The sequence below is a fragment of the Pieris rapae genome, chromosome 6 (genome assembly GCF_905147795.1).
Source record: "Pieris rapae chromosome 6, ilPieRapa1.1, whole genome shotgun sequence".
Classification (NCBI taxonomy): domain Eukaryota; kingdom Metazoa; phylum Arthropoda; class Insecta; order Lepidoptera; family Pieridae; genus Pieris; species Pieris rapae.
Genome location: NC_059514.1, coordinates 9,385,645 through 9,406,746, shown reverse-complemented (window position 1 = coordinate 9,406,746; position 21,102 = coordinate 9,385,645). Strand labels below are relative to the sequence as shown.

Sequence of the window (21,102 nt, the reverse complement as noted above, 5' to 3'; positions counted from 1 at the left end):
TTATTTATTATTAAATACGGCATAATATACATTTATCAAATATCAAAAGTATCTTTGTTGATTTTAATTGTAATGAAATTGGAAATGGAAGGTAATTATCTTCTTCTTTTTCTTGTCGCTCAAAAATATTCGATTCATTGTCATCATCCTCATTATCTGTCATGTTCATCTCCAAACCTTCCAGAATATCGGGATCATATGTATTTTCTTCATCGGGATTACTTGGATACAGTGAAGCGTTGAGGCAAGCTTGTCCGTTGCACTGGCCGCAAGCTAAAGAACATTGTAGCCCTGATTTTCTGCATCCATAGCGGGAACCACAACCATTTTTGCAATTGCAAAATATTACGTTTAGTAGTTCGGCTGGTGCTGGAGGTAATAACGTTCGTATGGGCTCCAGGATTTCATTTTCAAGCATCCAGCCCCATTCTTGAGGTTCTAAGTCCTTCCCTAACCACGTTTGAATCTGGTAGTAGACACGTTTTATGTGTTGATGAGCTGCTACACTTGTTGGCAGAAATGATCAATGTTGTCCTCAGATTTTGGAGCATTATATAATGCCAACAAGATGCGCACTCCATTTTCTAATAATGTTTGTTTTGGGCAGTTTTCTTGTTGAAATACTTCCACCAGTTTATCTAAATCAGGAATTTTTTCCAATGCTCTAGTAACAGTTTTTTTTTCCTTTTTTAAATAGCGCAGAAGTCGTGTCACAGCCACTGAATGCGTGTAAAAATAAAATGTGCTTTTTAGTACGAGGATATTGGTCAAAACTTTTAGTAGAATATATTTGTGTTTTGACATTGCCTTTGCCAACTTTTTTCAAAAAAAATTCCTGATGATGTGACTGAGTACGTCCAATTAAAATAACGAGCAAATCGATATCTTCTCCTATGATGACAGCAGTCTTTTGATGTTCTGATAAGGCAATAGCTGTGTCAATGATGAGAACATCAGCATCATCTCTGGCTTGTTTTGTTGTGATATTAACAGTTTTAAATTTTTCAACAAGCATGTCGATAATTTTTTTTTTATTAGACCGATTTGATAAAAAATTTTCTATATAAGATATATAATGTCGTGCTAACTTAAAATAAAACTAAAATATATAATCCAGAATTAATAATATTTTATACTTAAATAGTTAAATATGAATAATTATATATAAATAATCAAGTTACTTACTTTAATTAAATATAAATAATTAATAGATAGTACATAAATAATAGGCATTGTTTAATAATTGAAATTTCCAAGTAAATAATTGACTTTATAACGTACTGATAACCATAACTCACGCTTGACCTTGCATTAGGCCGTATATGACTGTACGATGTGCACTTCGCGCTCTACCTTCAAAACGGTTGGTCGTATGAAAAAAAAGTTTAAACAAAAGTTGTAGGGAATTTTATAGCCAAAAACTTTTATAATAAATGCAAATCTCATTTAACCGATAGGAAGCCAGATATTCGCGAAAAACCGATTTTTGTGACCTTTGACCTTGAATATCTTGAGACGCGGACACGATAACGATTGTGACTTTTGAGACAACATTTAGAATGACAAAACAAAGGTTCATACCAATTTGCAGCTTATTATCTTTCATTCCGAGGTTGACCCCTTTTCTTACCTAATATGACTGGGCTATTGGTGTGACGGTGGTGAAGCATTTACCGAGCAAAACCGTAAATAGGCCTTGGAGGAAACGTTTTATTTCTTAACATTTCGTTATCAGGTGAAAACCGGTATGGACATTTTCCGAGTCTTTGACTCCCTCAATTACCTTCCGAATCTCATTCTTGGAATGGAAGCGGCTGGAAAAGCCGGTGGAGTTGTCGAAGCAGCTATTTCTTACACGGGGGACGTATCCAATCCCGAGAAATCCAAATATGACCTGAAGTACTACGTCAACCTGGCCGATGAACTGGTGAAAGCTGGAACACACGTCCTGGGAATCAAAGATATGGCTGGATTGCTGAAGCCTCAGGCTGCTAAGTAAGTCGTTTTAACTGGATTTATGAGTGTCTTGATCAACTGTGTATCTCTATCTCGAGTTACCTCACGAAAGTTTGAACCCCTAAATATGGGATAGGAATTTTCTTTTCCATTAAAAAAATTAAAGATTTTTTCGACCCCTATAATCATATAATATTTTTAAAAAAATCGAGTAACTGAACTGAGTATATAAACCTATCTTTTTTATTAGTAATGCTTAATAATGCTTAATTGGACCAAGATTCGTAGTATGAAAAATCCCATTGGAACAAGTATACTAAAATAATTGCAAAATAATTTCTAAGACTCCTAATATCGGCGATCCGCGAACGCCACCCGTCCGTTCCAATCCACGTGCACACGCACGACACGGCCGGAGCCGGAGTGGCCGCCATGTTGGCCTGCGCGGAGGCCGGCGCTGATGTGGTGGACGTGGCCGTCGACTCAATGTCCGGACTCACGAGCCAGCCCAGCATGGGAGCGCTGGTCGCCTCCCTGCAGTCGACTAAGTTGGATACTGGTAAGTTTCAGCTTTAGAGAATAATGCTTCATATTGCATTTCAGGATTTACATACTCCTGACTTAGGTCAGGAATCTATATCTCTTGGAAACTTGAAAAAAATTAAATATATGTTATGATTCATCGATATTATTTTTCTACCAATTTTTTCGTTCTAAGTGCATTCGTTTAGTATTATAATATCTGTTCAAACAGAACAAAGAAACACTGGTTTGTTACAATTCAACAGCTTTTATTCAATCTTATTCGAAAAGCACATATTAACATGACAGTCCTATAGCGCGCGAGCAAGTGTCAACAAAACAGAAAATGTCGTTAGGATGTGGCCGATCGCGACCCGAATAAAACCGAGTCTTACCGAACGCATTTACGGAATTTGGCGTAAACAATATCTATCTGATCCTTGAAACGGCTTCTCACCCTGTGTTCTACCTTCCGCCAATTGTTGGCTTTCAGCAAAAGATGAAATAAATACATTTTAATCTTGAAAATTCTAGGTATCCCCCTACAAACTGTATCTGAATACTCAGCGTACTGGGAACAAGCGCGTACGTTATATGGCCCGTTCGAATGTACGGCTACTATGAAGTCAGGGAACGCTGACGTATACCTCAACGAGATACCTGGAGGACAGTACACAAATCTCCAGTTCCAAGCCTTTTCTTTGGGATTGGGAAGTCAGTTTGAAGAAGTTAAGAAAGCTTACAGGTAATTAAAGATTTCATTATTTGAATTTTTTGACCAATTTGTTTTCTATCGTCGCAGAAATTAGGTTTTTTTTAATATTATTTATTAATATTATTATTTATATATTAAAAGATATTTAAGTCGTCGCCGAAGATTGTACCGTCATTGGTTACTCAAATTCATGTCAACATGAAGTTAATTTTAAAACTGCTATTTTTAATTTTCAGAGAGGCAAACCTCCTCCTCGGAGACATCATAAAAGTGACACCATCGTCTAAAGTGGTGGGAGACTTCGCCCAATTCATGGTCCAAAATAAACTGTCGGCTGATGACATCCTCTCGAGAGCTGAGGACCTCTCGTTCCCCAAGTCTGTGGTGGAGTTCTTCCAAGGAGCCATTGGCATACCATATGGTGGATTCCCTGAACCTTTGAGGTAATTTCAAAATCAGTTTAATATTTATATATATAGCAGCTAACTAGCTTATGCTTAGCCATTCAATCAACAGCCTAGCCATTTAACTAAACAGTGCCGTTTAACTAGCGGCCTCAAAGATATTTTGCGTTATTTAAGTTAATGATTACCAAGATCATTTGTATTAGTCATAAATATTTATTTCCAAAGATTATAAATATGATATACATCATTTTTATTTGTATCATCATATTAAAACATAGTTTATCCTGTGAAGTTATCTGTGTACATAGGAGAAAATATGTAGCTTTTTCTTCCAATTTTAACCGACGAAAAACGAATGGAGGAGCTTATCAATTTTACGTTTTGTACAGATCTAAAATCCTCAAAGACATGCCAAGAATCGAAGGTCGGCCGGGCCAAGAGTTGCCTCCACTGGACTTCGGCAAACTCAAAAAGGATATACAAGAGACGTACTCGGATGTCAGCGATCAGGACGTGATGTCCGCCGCCATGTACCCGCAAGTCGCGAACGACTACTTCCGTATACGCGACAAGTACGGACCCGTCAAACATCTCGATACGAAGACGTTCCTCGTTGGACCCGATGTAAGTTTATTTTTATGTTCTTGCTTTCGTATAATTTAATAAATATTTTTTTAAACCGCTTCAATTTTTAAATTAATTTTAATAATTTAGAAAAACTTTTAGATTAATTTAAAGTTTTTGAATTGTTTTTTTTTTAATACATAATATATATGTCTTTAAAACATAATGGAACATTACGATCACGCCTAACTTAAGACTTTAATTAATTTAAGTCTAACCTACTTTACTAGAAAGGATTTTTCGAATATTGTAACATTATTTTTATAAAAATTACTTAGTCAGTAAATATTCTATCCTAATTTTTCTCTTTGATTAAATTCTCAAACGCAAAGGTGGGAGAAACTATTGAAGTGAAGATCGAACGCGGAAAGACCTTGGACATCAAGACATTGGCTGTGTCTGATGAGATGACAGCGGCAGGAGAGAGGGAGGTGTTCTTCGAACTTAATGGTCAGCTACGGTCCGTCTTCATACGGGACGAGAAGGCTAGCCAGGTAAAGGAGCTAATTAACTAATAATAATAATAATAATATTTGACATTATATACGTAGATACTAAATCGTTAAACGAGAAAAGCAAATAATAATAGAAAAATGATAGAAAGTTTGTGATGTAACTATATTGTTTATTATTAAAGGTTTTACGATTTCAATAAATTTAGTAAAAAATAATTAAAAATTAATGCATAGTAAATTAAACAATTTGCGATATTTATTCGTTTAACGTGAAAAAAATAATAATATAAAAGTTATAGAAAGTTAATGATGTAACGAAATTGTTCCAGGTTTTACGAGTGCAATAAACTTATTTAAAAATAATTTTAAAAAATAATAAAAGAAATAACTCTGTAACGCCAGAAAATGCATTCCTTAAGTGACGCATGGAGTTCTGAACATCTGTTATGCTTACAGGAAATGAAGATTCATCCAAAAGCCGTGAAAGGTGACAAAGGTCAAGTTGGAGCTCCCATGCCTGGAACTGTTCTAAGTGAGTTATAAGAATCAATTAGCAGGCACTATTATTTATATTAACATAGCAATTATAATATGATCTAGCCAGGTTAAAGGGATCTGTTTTTTTATATATAATAGGGGGGCAAAGGATCCTGCGGGACGCCCGCAAAGGCAGTCGTCGCAGCCCATAGACACCCATTATTAGTGGGTGCGTTGCCGGCCTTTAAGGGTCTCTCAGGAAAGCTCCCGCCAGTAGTCGATTCCACAGTTCGCTAGTTCGCAAAAGAAAATGAAATTGTTGTTTATGTAAACTCAATATCAATGCGCCCGTAATCGTAAAGTCGAAGATTAATCTCTAGAGAAGTTATAACTTACTTTAAATGTTTTTTTCAGCTATTAAAGTTAAAGAGGGCGACAAAGTAGACAAAGGCCAAGCGATCGCTGTCCTCTCAGCTATGAAAATGGAAATGATAGTTCAGGCACCGCAAGCTGGTATCATCAAAAGTGTTGCCATTACAAACGGACAGAAACTTGAAGGCGACGATCTTATCTGTACTATTGAGGAATAAAGAACGATTTCTGGAGACGTCAAGTGTCAACTTACATCATTTTTAATAACATCCGTCTCTTTCTTGCGTTCGCTGTTGGAAAGAAACAGTGAGATTCTATTCTCTATAAATTACATGTAGGCAAATTATCAGTACAAAAGATGGATGTGTCATGAAAGCTTCAATTATATTTTAACTCAGTAATGTTAACTTTGATGTGATAGAATACTTAATATTTAAATACATTTTTTAAATGAGTCAAATAAGCAAAATCTGTGTTAATTTTCATAGAGTAGCATTGAATACTTGGAGTCATAGACTGTAGTAGATATTTTAGGCGCGAATTTTAACAATTTACAATTTGTTTTTTATTTTTAATCTATGATGTACTCAAGTGTGATTGAATGAAGTGTGTTTTATAAAAATTACGTTTCTCTGTAGCATCACAATGTTTTTATTCATATTTTTTTATATAACCTATTTTTTTTACAAGTTAAAAGTTATTTGTTATCATTGCGTGTGTGATTGTTATAAAATTTATTTACAATAATTTTTATTAATATAAGTACTCGATGCACAAAATTATTCCAAGAATTTAACGAAAGACATTTAAAATAACTGTTTTATCGTAAAACGATTCGGTATCGACTGGTGCTCATTGTTATTTTTTTTTGCAATTTTATTAATAAATGTATACATTATTTATTCTGTGTTTTTATTCTCCGATATAATTAATGCTTCTACGCATAGTGTAGGTAAGTTAAAAAGCAATTATTATATATACATAAGTCGTGGGATTATATACTAACCTTTCCTTGTTGGGCCACTTCAATTGTTTTAGTTGACGTTAAGATACAACAAAGTTTTGGAGCCACCTTTAGTTTTGTAGAATTCACAATTTATATTTTTCGGTCCCAAGCGGGACAATGTGAAATCGATATCAATTTTTTTGTTCTCAACTAAAATTTTATAACGAAAGACTTCAAGGTTAGTTATTTTGCAAGTGAGGGTAAATTCGATTGTTGAAACGTCTTAATAGGATGGTGAAGCGAGGGCGCGGAGGCACTACATGCGGTGATGATAGTTATTTCGATTATGTATTTGCGTGTTGTTCTCACTGAATGTAAATGCGTGCTCCTATTTCACCATGCCTCCTGCTAATAGAGGACGAATCTTTGTTTTTAATTTATTATTATTAACTAATAAGTAGTAATGTCATAGTGTAATGGTTGCAATTCCTTACAGACATTGTGTAAAAAAACTTGGCGATTTAAAAGAGTGGAGAGTTTATTGCTAATTCTTCTCTTCCGTTCTACGTCCTTGATTATCGGCGGTAAATGTAACTTTAGAAGCATATGTTTCTTTTAAGACGTTCATAAATGTACATTGAGTTACCTATATGTATAAATGATTTTGATTCCATTCGATTTGAATAAAACAACACCTAGTTTAAAAAAATTATATTTAATTCTTTCACATATTTAATATCATAATACAAAACTATATAAACGAGAAATGATTCTAAACTTTACTAGTTTTTGATAATAGACGTAAATATAGACAACATAATCTATGATAAGTGTTAAACGTCAATGACTCTCAGAAATAAAATCTAACGATTGTACTTCATTGACCACAGGTACTTAACACTATTTACAAGAGGAATAAACTAAAGATTATGGCAGTTTTGGATACATAACCATTCAAAAACAAAGAAATTATACAAAGCTTTTAACAGATTATAGTACCATAAGTTATTAGTTCACGTTTTACAGGTCATAGACAATCTCTTAAGGGATTTAAAATTCTGATAAACGACGACGATCGTGTCACTTATGTATCAATCAACTGACGCGAGCCATCATTTCCTTATAATATCATTGCATATGTTCTACGTCTCTGATTTATTAAAGTGGACGATTTTAAATACTCAAAAGTAGATTGCTTTTTTTAAATACGAATACATATCTTTCTAGGTCAATTAAGGAACACATGTGGTCCATTTTCATTTTAAACCGTACATTTTTAACGGTCATCTCATGTGTCCTTCGTTGTCAAAATCTCTAGGTGGTTTGGGAAGTGGTCATATATGACTCTAAAATAAAAATGGACATTTAGTCATATATGACTCTAAACTAAAAATAGATATTAATCGCCTTGAAACTTAAAATAAGTGGAATATACTGCTATTCGAGAGCAATAAAACGAAACTGTTTAAAAAAACTGCAATCGATATTGGACTATCCAATACTTAATATTACGTTTTAATTTTATCCAGATATTAGCTTTTTCAAACAAGCAAAGAAACTCCCCAACTTTATAAGTGTAGATTATATTTAAGACTCCTTAATTAATGTATGGATATATCAATCAAATAAATTAGCAATACCTCCGTTCGTTAATTTCTTTAGCTGTAAAGTATGAAAAAGAAAACATCTTAAATCAACTTGGTCCCAAACAAAAACCGAGTGAGCGAATCAAAATATCAGATATTATCTAAAATTTTTAATGAGATCACGTTTCTATGAAACTCAAATTTTTGCCAATAGTTAGAACTTACATTAATAAAATATATTTATTATGGAATAAAAGATACAGGTATCACTTATTCCACGTCATTAAATTTTTATCAGTAGACATCCCTACTGCTAAGAAAATAGAAGGTGCAGGCCGAGAGAAAAAGCCGGCGTAAAAAACTCTCGGTACTCTTTTATATATCAAATCATACAAAATGACTATAGCAAAGATAGATAGAAGAAACCAGAAAGGAGGGAGGTATATATATTTCGATATGGTTCGCTCTTTATTTGTATTAAATTACAAAAATGAATCGCCAAGCCATCGTTGTACTCAGCCATATTGAAGGGAATAAACGACCCGTCACACTAACAAATGAATTATCTATATATATAAAAGAAAGTCGTGTTAGTTACACCACTTATAACTCAAGAAAGGAAGAACAGATTTCGGTGAAAATTGGTATGGAGGTAGCTTAGAGCCAGGAGACGGACATAGGATACTTTTTATCCCGTTCGACAGCGTTCCCGTGGGACTTGACATGAAACGTCAGTCACTATAAAACGTGGTATAACAAAAAATAATAATAAAACGCAAATGATAGCTATGTAATTGACGTATAATGACAGCTATGTAATGACGTATATATGACAATTTGATATTTGTAAGAAATCAATATTCAAAATATTTCTATTAAATAAATAATTAAATGTAATGATAGTGCCATTGCCCATTCGTATAAACAGTGAAGAGAACTATAAAACTCGATATGGTCGTATGTATACAGTTCATCCAAAGAATGATGAATGTTCCTATTTGTTGTTGTTGTCGAAAGACGCATTTAATCGAGTATTGGAACGGGAACGTAAATATGATCACCAGGAATTAGATTTAGTAGTTCATACGAATGTAACCCTGTTGAATTACCAACAAAAGGAAGTTTATGATATTTTAATGAAGGCAAACGATGATGAAAATGGTGGTTTATATTTCCTAGATGCCCTTGGTGGAACTGGCAAGACATTCCTCATGTCATTAGTTTTAGCAACTGTTCGGGCGAGATCCAACATAGCGGTTGCAGTTGCTTCTTCTGAAATAGCAGTCACATTGTTAGAAGGATGTTGGATGGTGGATACCGTTAAATCTTCAAACTATTGAAGAACCAACGTGTAATATTGCAAAACACTCAGCAGTGGCAAAAGTTTTAGCGGCATCGAAAATCATCATCTGGGACGAATGCAAAATGGCGCATAAACGTGCATTAGAAGCACTTAACCGAACATTAAAAGATTTACGCAATGACTCAAGATGTTTTGGAGGAGCAATGATTTTACTGTCTGGCGATTTCCGCCAAATACTGTCAGTAATTCCAAGATCTACGGCTGTCGACGAAATAAACACTTGCCTCAAATCGTCAAATCTATGGCGCTATGTGAAGAAACTGCAGCTGACAACAAACATGAGAGTAACATTGCTTAATGATACATCTGCTGAAGATTTCTCGGAGCAATTGCTGACTATCGGTAATGGTCAAGTACCTGTCGATGAATGGAATCAAAAGACGAACTTATCAACAATATGTTTCCAAACATTATTTCTAACTACAAAAATAATGAATGGTTGAGTGAGCGAGCAATTTTAGCGGCTAAGAATAAAGATGTAGATGACCTGAACTACATAATTCAAAATAAGATCATTGGGACAATACATTCATTCAAATCTATTGACTGCGTCACAAATGAAGATGAAGCCACCAACTATCCAATTGAATTTTTAAACTCTTTGGACGTGCCTGGCTTACCACCGCACAATTTACGCCTAAAGGTTGGCTCCGTAGTAATCATGCTTCCGATACGTCTTGCATTTGCCATGACCATCAACAAATCGCAAGGCCAATCCTTAAAAGTTTGTGGTTTAAATCTAGAACATTCATGTTTTTCCCATGGTCAATTATAGGTACGTGGCATGTTCACGGCTCGGAAGACCATCAGCGTTGTTTGTTTTTGCGCCTGATAATAAAACAAAAAATGTCGTGTATCACAAGGTACTTAAGTGAAGAGCAACCTATGTACTAAAATACAGAAATAATAATGAATGATTAATGTAGGTATTTAATTTTTTTGTATTTTTTCAAATAAAAAAAAACTGCTTATTTATTGCCATTAAGGCGGAACAAAGTTCGCCGGGTCAGCTTGTTCATAATAAAATTGGGTTATACAAAAATGTCTTTATTATAATACTAGATAAAGGTATTTTAAACATTACTATTAAACTTCTTAATCTAATGCCGCTTATTATTTGCCAGTCTCTAAAATTATTCTTTATAATCTGATAGTGGATTTTAAAACTCGATTTCCTTTGAAGCGCCCGGGTTCCATATAAAAGTACCTACCATTGATTTTTCTAAAGAAACACTATCAACCAGAGATGCACTGATGGCTTGGGACTAATTTAATATCGATTAATAGATTTTAAATGTATAACAACAATTTTAACCAATAAAAATCATTAAATTACAAAAGTTTCATCATGCAAAGTACCGATTACCCTCACCCTTGCTTATGACTCGTGCGCATAAATCATAGATAATAGAACCCGAATGTGAAACACTTTTTCCTTATTTTTAGATACCTTTCGCACACTTTACGCATATTTTCATTGTTAGTAAATAACATATAAGATATATTACAAGAATATAGTTAAAGATCTTATACAATAACGATATAAAATTATTTACATATTCATACTACTCTTGCTCATTGTAAACACTTTTATGAGAAATATTGACGATTTATTTAGTTTTAAAATATTTAGCTTCTTAAACCGGTACCGTAAATATTTTATCAAATTTCTTTTTACCTAATTGTATAATTAAGTATGACTCCAGTATGTTAGACGCTATTATATTTTGACACGTCAAAGTCTCAACTTTGTATAAATCGTTGCCTAGTTTTGTTACAATATCAAATTTTCATACAGGCAATTAAATTTTTAACACAAATATAGTATTCTAACAGTAGTTAGAAATTATGTTGCTGGTACATCACTTGTGTATTTTTGAAGTGAAACTTCTTTAGGCCCAACAATTTTTTTGGATATGTCACAAAGTTATGCAGCGTTTTTATCGAAGAAAAGGAGAGCGCAATTGAAACCGAATGAGAGAGAGTGAGAAAGGGAGATCGAGAAAATATCCACGCTATTGTTTGATGTATTCGTCGTTTAGTACATATTAAAACTTTAGATGGCAATTCTATCGCATAACGTCATGTGCAGTAAACGCAGATTATTAATTTATCAATATTACCATTAGCACGTATACCAAGTGTAAACTGTGTGAATATAGACAAAAACATGGAGTGATCATATATTGGGGCTTTTACCTTAGTAATAATTAATTTACAAAGAAGTTTCACTTCTGACATGTGTGCTTTGTACGTACGCACTTTTTTTATAACAATCTGCAAACGGGCAGGAGTCTCATCTGATGTTGAGTGATACCACAGCTCAATGCCAGAAGGCTCGCGAATGCGTCTATGCCTTTTAAGAATTGGTACCCTCTTGTCTTGAAGGACCCTAATTCCAATTGCACTTCAGCAGCTGGTTCCACATAGCAGTGGTGGGCGGCAAAAACTGTCTTAAACGCTCATTTCTGGAACGACGACGACAATAGCAGAATACAAAAAACCATCCATATTACCTCGACGTCCGATGATGAAATTGAGCTGAAGGTAATGCCAACAAAAAATAATTCTCCCTCTCACTAATCCAAATCACCAGGATGACGCAACAAATTCTTGTCTATAAGCGCATCGCTAAAGGCATCACTTATCTGTATTATCTCGCTTGTGTCTTCTTTAGGTTTGGTGTCTTCGAGATCGTTGGAGTTGGCTGAATGATCGCTAAGACTCAAACTGGAGTCAACGTCGTCACCATAGCAACGGCGTTTGTGGTCTGACGGGAAATTGTGGTAGGAATGCTCCACCCGTACGGCTTGCATTGTGTTACTGAAAATCGTTTTAATTATTTTACGCACAGTTTATAAGCTGTTTAATTTATACTCTTTGGTCGGGCGTTAAAATCAGGTTCCTCATTATTATCTATTTACAAACAATATGCTAAATACAATTTTAGTTAAATATTTAGATATATATGCATGTACATTTTTGACTAATATTTAAATATTGTACACATAATCTTAAATAGAAAGAAGTTTGTGTTGTGGAAACACAAACTAGACACAGTTTCTCTGTTCACCAGGAGTTGAACTATTTAAATATATCCATTCATTATTTAAAATTGCACATAAAACGTAACAAACCAACTGAAACATTGACGCTTCATAGATAGCCGAAGCAAGAAACCTGTTCTTGACTAGAATTCTCATTCGACATTAGACTAGAAGTCACATACAGGACGTATTCCTAAATTTGGATAAATATTTAAAAAGAAATTAAATGAAGATGTCTGGCTAGCACCATTTTTGCAATGCATAATTTATAATTGTTTGAATTATGTAAAAAAAAATTAATTTTAATTTAATATTTTATTTTTTGTTATATAAGAAGTAGAGTAGGTAGCGTGTTGTTTAATTTGGGATAAGATAGTTTAATGTTTTTTTCCATACAGATTATTGTATTTAGGTAATACAAATTAGTTTAATTTTCTACGTGTTGAATATTGAAAGTGAATTTTAATTGTTTTAGGGTAGTTTGCATTTAATCATCCTAGCTGTTCTTTCTCTTGTACAAGTATAATTTTGAAATATGCAAAAAACTTTCTGTAGTTCACTAAACATGGCTAAAGTATTGATGATTGATTTAGAAGTAAAGAAAAAAAAACAGAAATTTGAAAATGTTTCAAAGAGAAAAGTTTTTGATGCAATAGAAAAGTCAAACCTAAAAACTTCACTGATAAAAAGAAATTAAACTAACTGTACATGTCAAAATAGTATGGAAAGAAGTGTTGTTGGTCTGATATTGAATAATAAAATTAAGAAAAGACCTGACAAAAGTTTATAAATGAAAACTTCTGGTATAAGAAATGGTCAGGACTCAGGATAAGAGTGACAAAGATAACAAAAAGAGCGACGGAATGGCTAACTCGCTATGACAAAAGAAAACGAGAAAGACAAATTAAAAGATGGGATGATGATAAAAAAAGAGTAGCTGGCTTTGTGGCTACGTAACGGTAGATGCCGAGAGGAGTGGAAGCTCTTAGAGGAGGCATATGTCCAAGGAATAATTGTAAAAAAGAAAGTAACCGGCTTGCCAATAAATTATTAGTGTTTATAGTACTTCACATTTTTTATACTAGGATAAGTAATTTAAAGCAATAAAATTAAAATTATTATTTATTTACCTGGTTTTCCTTAGTACGGGTCTGCCTAACTCCACTTGCAACTCCAACGAGTAAAGCTTTGCAAGTGACTCTAGCTTTTCTTTTTCTCCTGGATCTTGCAGGTTTGGAAGTTTCAACTCGGCCTGACAGGAGTCTTGTAAGAATCTTGACAACTGCTCATTTGCCGCACTCAATATCAAGAGGCCAGGCCTTTCTTCACGTATTCGTCTGCAGCCAGCCCTTATTTCCCTCACTTCATTTATACCTATGTTTAGGGAATTCTCACTACAGTAGTGATCACTTTGAGGCGATTTTTCGCTCAAGTTAAGATCGCTCGACGACGTTTTCTGTAACGTAAAATTTGTGCGCGGTGTCGTAACAAATTCTTCCTTTCCGTCAGTTTTTTCCTGATATGTTTGAAAGGACTGAAAAAACGTCTTATCAGCATTCTGTCCCGAAGGACCAGCATTTTTTATATCACTAAATGTTGCAAATGATGATTGCAGTACTATGTTAGCTTTGTCATCCTCTTCGTTTACATCCACAATTGTTTTAGTGTCTGACATCAGAGCATCTTCATCATTACTAGAGTCCACTTTTGCCCTCTTCTTCTTACATCTGTTCTTTGAGGTCCATAGGCTTTTCGTTTGTGAGTTTTCTTTTTTTAAACGTTTGGGAGGTGGCATGTTGCTAATAGATTTTGTACAGTTATTATTAACTGATTTGGAAGATTTAAATGTCAGACTTTTATTAAAAACTTTGAGCTCTTCTATCCCAGGCCAATCTGTCAGCTCATCATCACCTTCTCCATCACTGTCTCCATTTCCTGCTCCATCAGAATCACTACTGCTTAGAGAGCTACTTTCATTTCCACATTCCATTCCACCAGTGTCTTCAAACTGCAAGGGCTTACGTAAAGAATTAGGAGAATATTTGCTTAACAGTTTCATTTTCCTGTTATATTTTTCATTCATATTGTTGTTGGAATATGACGGACTGAAAAAAGGGGGCAAATCTGTTGCTATGGTATACCCAGTCATTTTTGTTAGCGTAGGTGTACCGTTTTTGGATGAATTTTTGTAGACAAAGTTAAAACTTGAACTGCCGGGTGATAGAGATGTGTTTGTAAATGGAGATGGTGTTGAATCATTAGATGTCTGCGGTTTGAGAATGATCTTTCCTGGTTGCAGCACTGACTCTTTCCTCTTTTTCTCCAAATCATATTTTTTTGATTTGAAATCATTTTTGAAATAAATAGATTTTGATGAACATCCTCCACTGAATGATCTCTCACGCATTTCGCAAGCATCACCTTTATCTCTATGAGACCATTTTCTTTTACCACAAAAAGCATTTCTGTAAAGATATAAAATCAATGTTTGTAAGTAATGGTTTAAAATATATGTTTTTTACTTCTTTTTATCCTTAAATATTAATTTTGATAGTTACATGAAATAGATATATATTAAAGGATATTAGCATATTTTGTAAGCAGCTTCAGTAATTTGTAATACGAACTAACCTCTCCGGTCTAACGGTTCTAACATGGATAAGCGGTGAAAGTCCTGTTGTTTTATGATTTATTGCTGTAGGTACTAATATACTTGGCTGAAAATAAAAACATTCCATTTTATAAAATAAATTGACAAATAGTACAAAAATGTTGCTTATGTTTTTACATCAAATTTATTTCACTATACCAGGCAAGAAACTAAACAGGTACAGGCTTTTAACATTCAGAATAACAAAAACAATGCATTCCCATCCATCTTACCTCTGCTAATATGCTCAATATTTCAATGGGTGGTGAATGTTTACCATCTACATAGTCCACTGGCATCTTTTTCAGTTTACGCTTCCGTCTGGTATTTGCTGGTCGACTTGGTGAGAAGTTCTCATTAAATGAGTCGGACTCAAAATTGCCAATTTGGCAGTAATGACGGGATTTAATTGAAGTATGTATATTGACATGGGGGTCATCAGAGTCAGAAAGAGGTTGTGTGATAACAGGTGCCTGAGGTGGACTACTTGAACTGCCATCATCAACTAAGCTCACAGTTACTGCGGCAGCTGCAATAGAAGTAAGCTGTGTCTAAAAACATTTTACAGAAGTACTTTATTTGCTTTAGTAGAATAATTTATCAAAATAAATTATTAAAAGAAACAAACATGTTTTTTTACAATAAAACTTGATATTATCATGATAATATTGTATTAATAATGAGGTATATACACACACCATGTGGTGTGTTTAGATTAGAAAGCAAATTATTCTCCATTATTTTTAAGTTTACATCTCCCTATTCTACATCAGATTTATACATCATAATTTTATAAGCACAAAAGGATAATAGTAACTTAGATTAATATGTACAAATATAAATACCTATTATATGTTAACCACTACAAATTTAAATAAATATTTTAGTACATAGTTTATGTGAAGTGCAAATCAATTATATTTATAAATTACTTCAACCCAAGGTCATTGAGATTTGTGATAAAAAGATACACAAACTCACGCAAGTTTCCTGCAGATCTAGTTCTCCGCCGAAATCCCAGCTTTCTACGTTCTTGCCTACCGCAGTTACTTTCCTCTAACGCCAGATTTAAGTCATGCGATAATCGTTCCATGTTACAATCGCTCAACATACAAATATCATGATCGCGCAGTTTGCTACATCTAGAACATACGATACCCGGCCTTGTTTGTTTACAGCTTACTGTCCTACGTGTGTCCTTTCACAAAACTTAACAATAAACAACGTAAGTTATATATTTTTAAAAATAATTTTATCAGCTTATCCAGTTTACTTTTATATTAAAGCAAATTAACCACAACTTATACACTTGTATGAAAATCGAAGTCTTGCAACATATTCAATATAGAATATAGTTTATAGAATTTAGTACTAATTATAATAATTATTGATTAGACATCCTGAATACATTACGATTAACAAAAGTTAAAAAAACTGGAAAATCAAACTACAATCTTTATTATTTTGGAACAAATACAATTTACATTTAATAAATGTTACCAAATTTTAGGAATGTCATACTTTAACGTCATTTATAGTTCGAGACTGCATTAATTTTCAGATCTGACAACTGACGACTAACAATAATATAATAGATACAAATGAGCTTTGTCTACCGAACCGCCTTGTCTTTCAAAAAAAAAATTCATTCGCCTATTTTAATAAAATAAGAATGACACACAGATGTTTTTTATCTATCCTAACCAATTGAAATGAAAATTCCAGTTAATTAAAGCAATTATAAAACCAATCCAAACATTGAAATTATAATTAACCCGATGTACATTTTCCCTTGTGACATTTCTAAAAATATCCTAGAAAGTACGAAGTAAGTAATATTGTTTGATTAGCAAGGGAGAAAATATTTGTGTTATGGCTATTGCTATACATTTTTTAAAATGTCGTTTTATCGCAGTGGTCTCAATGATTTAGAAATCCTTGCAAAGAACTTTATTATTGCTGAACATGCTAATCTATATATTTTTCAAAAAATCTCAACCAATCCTAATAATTTCGTGACTGAAACCGTAATTCAACAATTTATTTGGATTATTTTTCATTGGTATTTTTACAGTCCCAAAAATCGTCACTGGAACTCAAATATTAGAACACATTTGATATTTGAAACAATGCTATAAAATTAAGCATTTTTTTCATTTCACAGATAGAAATAAATGCCTCTACGTAAATATTAAATAGTATCCCCATTTCACGTATTGTGTATGCGATAAGTGGAGTCAGTGGGCATCATATCTGTGGTCATGGGTCCCTGATTGGTGCATGTAAGGTATAACAACGTCAGTGTTGAGTTTAGATTTTTGACTATTTCATAAATTGTGTCAATTTTTCGCGCTTAATTCTGTGTTTGTTATCAACCTTTGAATACACATTTTAATTTGTATCCTGAAGACATAAAGTAAAAATATTCCTCGGTACTCAGAGTTCTTATTTTCGTAAGTTCTTTAACTATTATAATTATGTCCTTTGCAATAAGTTATAATTTTAATGTAAAAACCGTTACGACAAAATTATTGTACAATATATGCATCGTTGTTAAACTTTTTTGATTGCATTTGGAACGTAACCGAACCTTGATAGATTAACTCAATAGTGATATTAATTATAAATTATCAAAATTCTGCGGGTTCTTTAAGCTATATTGCAATATTTGTATGTGTGATGTGTTGCATCAACACGCGTATTGAAGTTGTTCTGATCCAGTAGCTTTTATTACTCTCATCATTAATACTTATAGTAAGAGTGCAACAGATTCACTAAACCTTGTATTATTTATATATATATTTAAATAAAATTCTACTATTACAGTTAAATCATGGAGGGGGCCACCCCCGACATTCCTCGTCGGACGCGTGCTGCTCTCGCTGAAATCCCGGCTCGAATGGATCGTCTTCGGATGACTCCTCTTCAAGCCATCACTGTGAACACCAGGGAGGTTTCCCCTGGCCTACCTATTGGGTACCTGAGTCCAGCACCATCTCCTGATGAACAACTCATACAACAAAGAGGTATTAAGATCTTTACTATTATGCAAAGATTGTCAGATTCTGAAAAAAAATATAAATATTCCTTAAATTATTCTAAAGAAACTGGGTATGAATAAAAAAGTGTTATGAGTAAATCAGTATTTATTTAATAGATCACTTATACTAGAGGTACTACTACTACTATAATTGACAAGTTTGATTTATCTAATTAATAATGCTTAATAAACTCAAGCCTGTGTCTATTCATTTCCTACATTAATATGCAATAGACTCTCTACTGTTAGATATTTTTTATGATTAAAAAGAGTGGCAAAAAGTTTATTGCCTGCTCTACGCTCTTGACTTGTGAACTGGTAGTAAATAAATAAAAAAATAAAGTAAATTAATATATAATACAGTTAATATAAAGAAAATTCACATTCATAAGTGTACTTGTTTACCTATATGAAAAATATATATTGAGTTTGAGTATATGTTTGTCTCTATACCCTGGAGCTAATCTGCATTTGGTAAATCCTAGTCTAGGTTTTACTTTACTACAATTGTTCAAAATCAGTTTAATTTATTTTAAAAGTTTAACTTTGTTATTCATCTAATGTTTATTTACTTTTCTATATCCTGCAATGTATTATTAACTATAATATTAAAAATAAAAGCCTTTAAAGCTGTATTTACATATTAAGTACATAAAAGTTAGAAATACTAAAGATAACACTAAAAATAAATAGTAATAATGAATCGGAAAGCCGGTTGATTTTATTATGCACCATGTCATGGGCCTCCTCTAAGGGCTTTCACTCTTCTCTGTTTCAAGTTTTACGCATCCAATGAGGACCAGCTACTTCTTTTCATTTGTCTTCCTTGTTTTCTTTTTTCATAGCGAGCAAGCCATTCTGTCACTTTCTTCGTCCATTTTTCTTTATCTTTTCTTATAAAGTGTCATGTCCATTTTCATTTCAATCATTTACTAGAGGTAACAGCATTTTTAAACTTTGTCATGTCATTTATTTTTTCTAGTTTTACTCTATCTTTCAATTTCAGACCTATAACGCTCCTTTCAATACTGTACCTACTCACATACTCTTAGTTTTTTTTCTTGTTCAGTATCAGTGAGTGACCAGGTTTGACATGCGTTTATTAATCACCTATTGTGGATTTATTTTATTTTTAACTTTATTTTTATTGTAAAGATGTATCTGTTTTGTTTCCAAATAAATACTTTGCCCATTCATTCTTCATTATATTACCTATAAATATTTTAAATCTCGGACTTTTGACATGATATATAACTTTAGTGTCAAAATCCTACACACAAGCTTATGAAGATTAACAATTTAAGAGATTGGGAAATGTGCCTATGTCTCATACTTCACGATATGGCCAACTTTCAATACACTATAATATGTATTTAATTTCAGGTAGGAAGCGTGCTCCAGTGAATTGGTCCCCCGACATTGACACAAAGCGCAACTCCACTTTTCATTCAGCCGTTCGTACGCCTCCAAGAGAAGGCTCCAGTCGCAGTTCACCTCCAAAACTTGGTGTGACATTACGTTCGACCCCACGTAAGCGTTTATTACTGGACGAAGAACGCGTTCCTATAACTCCCGAAAAAATAGACTTCAGCGATCTAAGTACGCCTCAAAAATTCAAAATCACCTCCCCAGTTAAATCTACCCCACCAATAAAACGCTGCCGTTTAGAAAAACTCCTTGACGCCGATTACAAAGGTCCCATTGATACACCGCTCAAAGGTCTCAGTCCCACCCAATTAATAAACATTATCAAAAAAATTGCACACAAACATCCCGAACTCGATGGGGAGATTCGCAGTGAGTTGCCCCTTCCCGATCTCTCGCCATTAGAAGAACGACTGAACTATTTAAAATCAAACATATTTAAGAGTCTCCCAACATCAAGACTGACTTCTAAAACTGATTCACCGGCATTCTCTAGGGTTGCCACACATCTTGCCGCGTTCAAAAAGTGTTTGGTTGACCAGGGGAAAGTGTTGGTAGAGTCCCAGCACTGGGAGTCGGTTCTTCAATATGTCTTTTTGGCGTGGAGTTATGTTAGGGCCACACCGGTGTGGGACAATCAGCCACATAATGTTCAGAGGAAGCAGTGTTTTAGGGCTTTGACAAACTTTTGTATGACGGCCTTAAAAAAGGGCGTGTTCACATCAGATGTACTAATCGATGCTCAGGATAAGTTGCAGTCGATGGAGGCTGACAGCGAAGATGTTAAGTCAAGTGTTAAGTATGTTGAAAGTTTACTTAATGATATGTAGTTACATTGTACCTCAAAATTAAATGCTATTTTTGATTACTTTACATACATGTAAGTGACAATTTGTGTATTTAATAATTTTAAGACAAACATGAAGTTGCCTTGTGTAGTCTAATGTCATAAACAGTAGTTTAATTTACATCTAGGTTAATGCTTTTATTGTATTGCTTATAGTAAGTAAAAACTAAATAGTTAAAATTTAAGACTATTTTTTGATACACTGTTTATTAATGTCGAGTAAACCTATTTTATAGTGGATTGTTAGTGATTTTAGCATGACTTGTATCAAATTAGTGCCTTAAATATAGTAAGTGCCTCCCAAGTGACCAAATATCAGATGATATGATGTAGAATAATAATGTTGTGGTTTATAATAAATATTGTGTTTGAATAGATCTTTTTTTAACGTTCCATACTAAATTTCTTGTGGGAAGACCATGCTGTTTCTTTCTGGCTTCACCCAAATGATAATTACTGATATATCACAGAGGACCAGTGTGAAGTGATTAGCAATAGGTTTATCTTATTGTTTTGTGTTTCCTGTAACTGACTGTAACTCTCGGAGCACTGAAAAACTTAAAGAAATCAAACAGGATTCAATGTAGGGGTTTAATTTACTAAAGGCACGCTCATACTGCCGATAAGGTAATTATGTTTTTATACAAAATATTTTATTAAAATTTATAAT

The 21,102-nt window shown here is 33.5% G+C and overlaps 3 protein-coding genes across 6 annotated transcripts in view; 2 read left to right on the top strand and 1 right to left on the bottom strand.

Annotated features, from left to right (window-relative positions):
• The window catches only part of LOC110992956 (pyruvate carboxylase, mitochondrial), a 28,981-nt gene extending 22,551 nt beyond the window's left edge, over positions 1–6,430 (top strand). For all 3 annotated transcript variants that reach the window (XM_022258980.2, XM_022258981.2, XM_022258979.2), the window contains 8 exons: positions 1,736–1,995; positions 2,301–2,515; positions 3,013–3,223; positions 3,430–3,636; positions 3,990–4,224; positions 4,557–4,718; positions 5,136–5,211; positions 5,571–6,430. In XM_022258980.2, the coding sequence (XP_022114672.2) occupies positions 1,736–1,995; positions 2,301–2,515; positions 3,013–3,223; positions 3,430–3,636; positions 3,990–4,224; positions 4,557–4,718; positions 5,136–5,211; positions 5,571–5,746 (1,542 nt within the window). In that variant the 3' untranslated portion in view covers positions 5,747–6,430. The remainder of the gene's footprint in view (positions 1–1,735; positions 1,996–2,300; positions 2,516–3,012; positions 3,224–3,429; positions 3,637–3,989; positions 4,225–4,556; positions 4,719–5,135; positions 5,212–5,570) is intronic.
• A 5,363-nt stretch (positions 6,431–11,793) lies between these two features.
• Positions 11,794–16,596, bottom strand: LOC110992939. Its single transcript, XM_022258941.2, has 5 exons — positions 16,102–16,596; positions 15,354–15,649; positions 15,102–15,187; positions 13,601–14,935; positions 11,794–12,246 (listed from the first exon to the last, which is right to left on the bottom strand). Exons 1-5 carry the CDS (start codon positions 16,229–16,231, stop codon positions 12,003–12,005), a joined length of 2,091 nt encoding a protein of 696 aa, XP_022114633.2. The 5' UTR covers positions 16,232–16,596; the 3' UTR covers positions 11,794–12,002.
• An 817-nt stretch (positions 16,597–17,413) lies between these two features.
• LOC110992972 lies at positions 17,414–20,805 on the top strand. 2 transcript variants are annotated; one of them, XM_045628657.1, is made up of 3 exons: positions 17,414–17,552; positions 17,947–18,146; positions 19,544–20,805. In XM_045628657.1, exons 2-3 carry the CDS (start codon positions 17,954–17,956, stop codon positions 20,413–20,415), a joined length of 1,065 nt encoding a protein of 354 aa, XP_045484613.1. In that variant the 5' UTR covers positions 17,414–17,552; positions 17,947–17,953; the 3' UTR covers positions 20,416–20,805. The 2 variants fall into 2 exon arrangements, with proteins under 2 accessions (XP_045484613.1, XP_022114695.1); XM_022259003.2 differs by having other exon boundaries at positions 17,414–17,573.
• The last annotated feature ends 297 nt before the right edge of the window (positions 20,806–21,102 follow it).

Excerpts from the sequence above, each read along its gene's own strand:
- LOC110992939 (XM_022258941.2), bottom strand. The coding sequence starts at position 16,231 with ATGTTGAGCGATTGTAACATGGAACGATTATCGCATGACTTAAATCTG. Across the intron at positions 15,650-16,101 it reads TAGATCTGCAGGAAACTTGC|CTGCCGCAGTAACTGTGAGC; the intron begins GTGAGTTTGTGT and ends CTTCTATTGCAG. Across the intron at positions 15,188-15,353 it reads TATTGAGCATATTAGCAGAG|CCAAGTATATTAGTACCTAC; the intron begins GTAAGATGGATG and ends TTTTATTTTCAG.
- LOC110992972 (XM_045628657.1), top strand. The coding sequence starts at position 17,954 with ATGGAGGGGGCCACCCCCGACATTCCTCGTCGGACGCGTGCTGCTCTC. Across the intron at positions 18,147-19,543 it reads ACAACTCATACAACAAAGAG|GTAGGAAGCGTGCTCCAGTG; the intron begins GTATTAAGATCT and ends ATTTAATTTCAG.